Below are 7,815 nucleotides of genomic sequence, written 5' to 3'. Positions count from 1 at the left end.
GGGGTGGCAACTGCCACCCTAAAAATAGGCGCTGCCACCCCAGTTGGCAGCTTTGTTTTGAAAGAAAAGTTGTGGCTCATCGGACATTTATGAGAGAACGTCTCTAATGTCCGAGTGCAAGTGAATGCAGCACAAGACACACGTCTTGTAACGCACGTCAACCCATGGCGCGAGCGTTGAAATATGATTGGCGGCGATTTCATTTGAACGGTACGGCGCAAAACGAGAAGCATTCGGACCATAGACTGATTCGGACCTAAGTACTGAAGGAATGAGGTATTTGCGGTCTACAATGACAGAGAAGAGACTGTCAAGTTTGGCTGTACATTGAATCAATGGCTGTTCATTGAATCAAAACGCACTAAAGCTTTGGATCTTACTAATTTGGTGAGGCGTTTTGCTGAACAAAATGGTAATCGCGGCATTCAGCTGTAATAGACATGATGCTCTGCTCACGGGATGAGCATACAAAACTGTTAAGATGATGACCTTACGTGTTTTTTCTTTGTGGGGGTCTGCCCCCAAAAAACTGTTCTAAGTCCTGAGAAAGTCAAATAAGACGGTGTGTAAAACTACACTGCCCAGCCAAAAAAAAGTAACCACTTTTTTTTAACTAGGCCAGTAGGTAAGGACTTTCCACTGGATAATAACTGAAGTATAAAATAATGCATGACTGAAGTGATGGAGACCATGTTTGAAGGCAAACAAAAAGAGGAAATAACAGGTCAAATAAAGCAAATCCCCCTCTCAGATTCCACAGCAACCAGAAGAACATAAATACTGGCTGGTGATTTGATTAATCAGCTTTGTGATGGAATACAAAATGCACAGTGCATTTCCTTAGCTGTGGATGAGACCACTGGCACCACTGACTGCTCAGTTGCTGGTGTTTGTGAGTTTTTATGATGAGGCAAAGGGGGAGTTTGTTGAAGATGTGTTGGGCCTGACGAACCTCAGTGGACACACAAGGGGGCAAGACATTTATAAAGCAATGATGGGAATGCTGAATGAAAGAGGGTGCGGCTGCCTTTATTCATAACTGCGCAGCTCTGCGACTCTGAGGGATCAAGCACAGACGCAATAACAATGAAAACTGCTGCACACAGATTATTTTTGTTTTTGCAACCTCGTGTTAAGAATCTTGTTGCAATTGTTTAAAATGTTGAATGACCGTAATCATCGGACCTTTGTCTTATTAAAAACATTTTTTTGGACCTTTAACATTTGTATTTGAGTACCCCTGGCCTATAGGCTACATGCTTATTGCACAGCTAGCATTAGCTATATTTACCTTGTTTACACTTAGGGGCCCTATGTGTTAATCTGTGTATGTTACTCTTATATTTATGAGATCATTAAGTGCCTTGTAACTTATTTTTTATAGTTTCACTCCGTTTGAATGTCAGTGGAATGCAAATAATTCAATAAAGGAGCATGGCTGCTCATCATGGCTCTCAAAAGAGTTTGGCTGGCTGTTTAATCTATGTTGTTCATACAAGCAGGTCACACAGTATGGTCACACAAAGGGCTGCTCAATTAATCATATTTTAATCGCAATTACGATTTTGGCTTGCAACAATTATGAAAACAACATAATCGAAATAAAACGATTTAAAACATTTTTTGTATTGTTTTTTCAGTTTAATTATACTTAGAGTTCAAGGTAATCAACTGTTAAAAACATACTGTTCACATTTTTTGTGAATGTTTTCAAAGTAAATGGATAATCGTTTTTAATAATTGTGATATCAATTATTGACCCAAATAATCGAGATTATGATTTTTGCCATAATCGAGCACCCCTAATCACACAGATACATAAACTCTGTTGAAAAATCAGTTTTTATTAAAAAGTACAGGCTGCATATGTGTTCTCAGCCTCGGTGAAACTTGACATGTTTTGGTGTCTGAACTTCTCTTTAGTGGTTCATTAATAAAACAGATATTTCAACGTGTGCCTACTTTGTTCATGTTCTGTTGAGGTACATTTCAGTAGTTGTGTGCTATAATGTATTTACAAAGTGTGAAGAGGAGGCAACTTTAGAATAGGGAACCTGTTCAGGAAAATTAGAGTCAAACTACTAGCTTATTGGTTATGAACAAGACTTCACTTTAAAATAGGGAACATATTCTTAGATAGAAATACATAATTAGAGTCGAACTAGCTTATTGGTTATGAACACAACTTCACTTTAAAATAGGGAACATGTTCTTAGATATAAATACCTTATTTTTGAGTTATTTAGACACAATTAACAATTATAGTTTCATGTCTTGTTAAATAAGAATAGATCATATTTGTTAAGGGTTATTATGGGAGAATTACTATTCTTGTGGTACTATTGCCTTATTAGGCCAATATTGAGCAGAGCATAAAAACTCATGTACAACAACTTCCTTACTTGCAATAAATAAGCACTAATTTAGAGGGTTATTGAGGAAAACCCATCAACCAATGGCATATTATTGTAGAATATGGTCATGTAGAATTAGGCATTAATAAGTGTTTTATAATGACTAATAAAGAGCTAATATACTGCTAATATGCATGTTAACTAACAACTAGTTGATAGTGAATTTGTGTACCTTAATATAAAGTGTTACCATCATTTAATATAATTACTAAGCTTTTAGACTGTTAATACAAAATGGTTCCAAGCTTTGATACTGAATGTAGTAATGGCTGGGGATTCATAGAGGCTAACAGAAAGGGGTGGATGCAGACTGGTAGATTGCTACTCCCTAACCCCACATCCTGGTTTATTTTCAAGCCCCTTATTGTTTGGGCAGTCAAAGCCCTTCAAACATGGAATTCTGACCACTTCTGATTTTTTGACCAACACATTCATCAGACAACCGATCTGAAGGACATCCAAATATCAGCACAACAGAAGTGCACATTTGCCCACTTTGGTCTCCATAGCAACTGCCTCACTCTCTCTGAACACATGCTGTGTGTCCATGAGTCTGACCTACACACCGGCGAGAGCCCCCGCAATATCTTAAAGGCCTCGTGCACAGTTCATCAAAACCAATCTGACTTCCTCTGTCTGGTGGCTCGCTTATCCAACTGTTTCACATAACAAGATTGCTGGGTGACAGATTGGTAGGCGGCCGTCAGAAGAGTAAATGTCAGACTGTGAAAGAAAAGCTAAGAAAATGTCAGAATCTGTTTTGCTGCATTCAGAGCTACTATTTAGAATAGCATTGTTCAACTGCTGTGTCCTGGAAGTTGACAAGCTGATAGCAAAATGGGATAAAGCAGGCAGTTCTAATAATGAAACCATCTTGAGAAACAGAACAGGAGGGCATATAAGAACTGACATTTGTTTCTTGTCAGCAGCAAGAATGATCTAATTCATAAAAGATATTGTGCCTTAAGGATATTGCATACCAATCACACAAGGACGCCTTGTTCAAACACAAACATCTCATCATGCTACGGGGGTTTTGGTAGCACAAGACCATGAGACAAATAATTAGCTTAAAAAAAAAAAGGACACATGGTTATCATTAGCTTTGATTTTTCAACAAATCCTCCATTCATCTAGGCATGTTAAACAACTTAAAACACTACTTAAAGTGTGTGGAATTTTCCTTATGCTCTAAAGCTAGTGTTCATATTGGTTTTGCCTTCTCTTGCTGCTGTTTCAATTTCATTATTTGACCCGATATCACGTTGATCAGTGGTAAGTACTGTATCTCTTCCCAGCAGTTGACGTTGTGCACACAGATAGGATGCAGCGGTTGGATTATGAGCATGTCTCACCAAGTAATAGTACATTTATATTCAATGAAGAGGAGATAGCTGGAAGGAAGAGGTCAGTGTGACTCAGCGTGGATGATGGAATATGGTGTGAGTTAAAAACTAAAAGATGTGTAAAGCATTAAAAGCATTGGATTACTGTTGTAGAGATGTATTGTGATGACTGATGTTTAAATGTTTAAGGGATCTGTTTTTTGGTTTCTTTTTATTTGAGTGGAGCTTCCATCACCTTGGTAACTAGCACTGTGGTGTGTATGTCCACATATGGCTTTCAGAACAGTTGGCACACTTTAAAAACAGCTGTCCTCTGCCAATTGCCCACCTCCCCTCTTTCTCATCCATATTTACCCCTTCTGTACTGTATGGAGAAGGCACACTACTCTATTTGACTCCAAAGAAACCACAGAAGAACACTTCCTTTTTCCAGAGTTGTTGACAAGGGGTCAAATGTGAAAAGCTGCAGGAGCAGACAAATTGTAATAGTATAATAATTATTTAGTCTCAGTACATGGGCTGCCCGTGTTATCAGGTGAGCTCCAGGTCCGCCTCAGAGCAATGTCCAAGCCTCGTCAGACTGCATTAACTCCACCCGTATTTTTATTGTGCTTCATTTGGATGTGGTGTGAAACATTTAAATCAAAACCAGAGACGTGAGTAAGTCAGATATTCAAAATGTTCCCTTTTCAGCAGCTTTTCACTTAATCTAAAAAAAACAAAGCTAACAGCCCATCTAGGATAAACTCTGCCCACCCGTGTTTTGCGGGTAACTATGTAAACAGCTGTTATGCCCGCTTACAGCAAAGATAAACATCTGTCAGCAGAGACTGACCTATTTACTAAGCCAAGCAAATTATTCTAATTAGCTTCTATGAAATAATGACTTTGTAGTCTCTTTAGATTCTAATTAAATAGTTAGACACAAACAGACATGGTTTCCCTGGTAGCTGTGTGTATGAGGATGGGGAGAAACATGTGTTAATGAGGCACGGAGACATCTCAAGGAATAACATGTAATTTATTGGCATCTAAGGGAAATCAAAAACCTAAATGATTGTATTTATTTTGTATACACATGGACTTGAGATTCAATTTAAGGAGTGTCAAACAATCTGTTTTAAATAAGTTAACATGTATTAATATGAACAATCATTAAGTTCTTGAACATGAATTCTGTAACAGCAGGAAATGGTTCATTCTGGTTTATCCTTATCGGAAGCTGAATTGCTACAGATGTTCAATGATACATATATTTTTATTTTGCATAACCACTTGCATGTGCATTAATAGTGACACAGAGTAGATGAAAAGGGTCTGAAGAAAAGAACTTGAAGTGGAATAACCTTTTCATATATACACAACACTGGTATACTGTATATCACTGACCTCTGCCCTTATATTTGGCACAGCGGCAAGAATCCTCTACCACTCTAGCAAAATCCAAATTGAACTCCTGCATCACAAAGCCTGGTCATTTTAAATCAGTAGTAAGCAAACAACACATGTTTACACTATATACATGCCTACTTTGTAAGCCTTAATCCAAGCATGATCGTGAATTAGCTTTTTAAGAGCATGACACACTTGAAACAGGCTTTGTCATGCAGGTTTTTCTTGCTGTGACCTTAGAATCCATTTCAAACAGCTATCTCACTTTATATATATATTTCAGGCTAGGGCCATGCGTTGTGGTTTTTCTAGGTTGCTGCGGAATTTATTGAGAAACCGTGAGGCTAATTCGTCATCCACCATTCTTCCGTCACTGGACAGTGTGACTGTCATCAGCTGCTGGGTGCGCAGGGTCTGGCTATCCTCGCACAGTCGCAGTTCGGACCTGGAGGTACCGACCGCAAGGATGCACGCCTGAGGAGGGTTGATCACGGCGCTGAAGCCACTGATACCGAACATCCCCAGGTTAGATATACTGACAGAGAGAGAAAAGAAGAGGGAAGACACAGTAAACATCTTACATCATTAGTCACGCTCAGCAGGGGAGAAAATGCATTAAAATCAACAAAACAGGCACATGGGGGCTTTTAAACCAGCCGCTTAATTCAAAAACGGACATTACCTCTAGAAGTGAGTGAATACAAAAGTTGAGGGGAGAATAAATATAAATATAATCAGCTGTGAACATCTTACTTTACTAAAAAGAACACAGATCAGTAAAGATTATTGCGGCAGCGCAGGGCTCTAAGTCTCTCTCTGTGTTGTTGATGGTGAGCAAGACTGACCCCAAGGGCAGTTTGCTGTTTGCCTTAATGAGAATTCTAGCTCAGGGGGATGGAAAAAGTAATAGAGGAAGGGCATACATATCCTCGGGAGAACAAAGAGGGCTGCTTCTCTATAGGACTTCATCGCTCCTGCCTGACACAGAAACCCCATTTATGTCTAAATGACACCATTAATTCTAATGAGTTGTAAAGACTCCCTTTCCACTTTTCTGAAATTGATGGCTCGGTTACTGATGGTACTCTTTGCCCAGGATCACATTCAGTTGAGGCCCTGCATTTAATGTGGAATATGCATAATATATTAACTATCTGTGGAACCGGATTCAAGTCATAAGTCATAATAGCGGAAATATATGATACAATCTTACTGCCGAGCTACAGAGGAAATTGTGAGATAGAATTAAGGGGTTGGAGATGAAAAGGCGGTTTATTGAATTGAGAAATTTGACAGTGGTATACTACATAATGCAGAGGAGTGGCTTGAAATATTATGATTTTTTTTATTTTGTGACTTTCTATCGGTCTCTTTTTTAAGCCAAGAGATGATGTGTGTGTTTACCTGAATGAGCCTCCCTGGTACTCTTCAGGCAGAAGTTTCCCATCTCGAGCCTTCTGGGCCAGAGCCTATGGAAAGATTCACTGTCATTAAAACTCTTAAACTTAGTTTCAGAGATCCAAGCAGGATTTTAGACAACTTGCAGGATATATACAGTGAAAAAGAAAACACACATTGTATTGGATAGAGAAAAACACAGTTGGTATCCAAAGTATTAGAAATACACGTGTCCACATGAAAAATATTTCTAGTGAATTAAGGAGGTACATTTCCTCTATAAAAATATATCTACGTACGTATGTGGAATATATAGGCCACAGGACCAGATTTGAAGATGTCATTATGGTCCGACAAGTATTGACCAGACAGTTAGCTTGTTTTTATCGGCCTAAAATGAGTTTATAAACTGGCAAACTGTAAAACTATTTGGGCTTAGACGTTTACTCACTTTGTCTGATTGACAAATTGATTGTCTGTTTGAGACCATGTCTCTCTGGACAATATTGTTGAGATTATTCCAACTGAACCAAAGTGGGGAGCCAACCAAGAGACTGACTAAGGCTGGGTGATGTTGCCATTTCACATCTCTTTCATATATCATACAATATTAATCCCAATACAGCATGTTCTCTGCCAATGTAGTGAGAATCAAGTGGCAGACATTGAGGTCATACTCTTTTATACATTGACATCCCGGTCTGAATCATCTTCAGCTGAAAGTGAAAGAGTCAAACAAGCCTCTTCTATCTGATGTAGCCAGATACAAGCAGACACACACACTTCTTCTTCTTCTTATCGTGTCCACAAGGCAGTCAGTTACAGTACAGGGCTTGGTTAGATGTGGTTCAGCCACAGCTGAACACATTGCTCTCCCTTCTCATTAAACTCTGCCAAGTCCGATGTTGTGCAGGGTTGCTCCAGCAGGGGGCATATCAGGAGGTGTTGCATGGTTTGTGGTTCAATGCCGCAGTCACGCACAACGTCCCCGTCATTTAGGTATCCCCATTTGGTGAGAGTGGCTTTTGCACGTCCAACACCAAATCTTATTCTGTTTAGGCATTTCCACACTGCGTAGTTGGTGTCTGCTCCAGGGGGCAGTGCCTCGCTCGCCTTTAGCTCCATTGTTGTTGCTGATGGGAGGTTGTCAAGTCTTTCTTCCCACCGAGTGACTCTTTCACTGCTTGTGCTCGGTGTTCCGAGGGGTGGGACGCTCTTCAGGAAACTTTTCCTGGATTTAAGGCGGCTTTTGGCTGGCACATGGC

At 39.5% G+C, this 7,815-nt stretch overlaps 1 protein-coding gene across 1 annotated transcript in view; it reads right to left on the bottom strand.

Annotated features, from left to right (window-relative positions):
* Positions 1 to 4,762: 4,762 nt before the first annotated feature.
* pdhx (pyruvate dehydrogenase complex component X) overlaps positions 4,763 to 7,815 on the bottom strand; it is a 47,191-nt gene continuing 44,138 nt past the window's right edge. Inside the window, exons 10-11 of the mRNA XM_079681125.1 lie at positions 6,557 to 6,621; positions 4,763 to 5,687 (exon numbers count right to left, since the gene is read on the bottom strand). Of these exons, the coding sequence (XP_079537251.1) occupies positions 5,432 to 5,687; positions 6,557 to 6,621 (321 nt within the window). The 3' untranslated portion in view covers positions 4,763 to 5,431. The remainder of the gene's footprint in view (positions 5,688 to 6,556; positions 6,622 to 7,815) is intronic.

The sequence above is a fragment of the Notothenia rossii genome (genome assembly GCF_949606895.1).
Source record: "Notothenia rossii genome assembly, chromosome: 5".
Taxonomy (NCBI): Eukaryota; Metazoa; Chordata; class Actinopteri; order Perciformes; family Nototheniidae; genus Notothenia; species Notothenia rossii.
The sequence above is the reverse complement of the archived record's forward strand: the minus strand, read 5'-3'. Positions and strand labels throughout refer to the sequence as shown.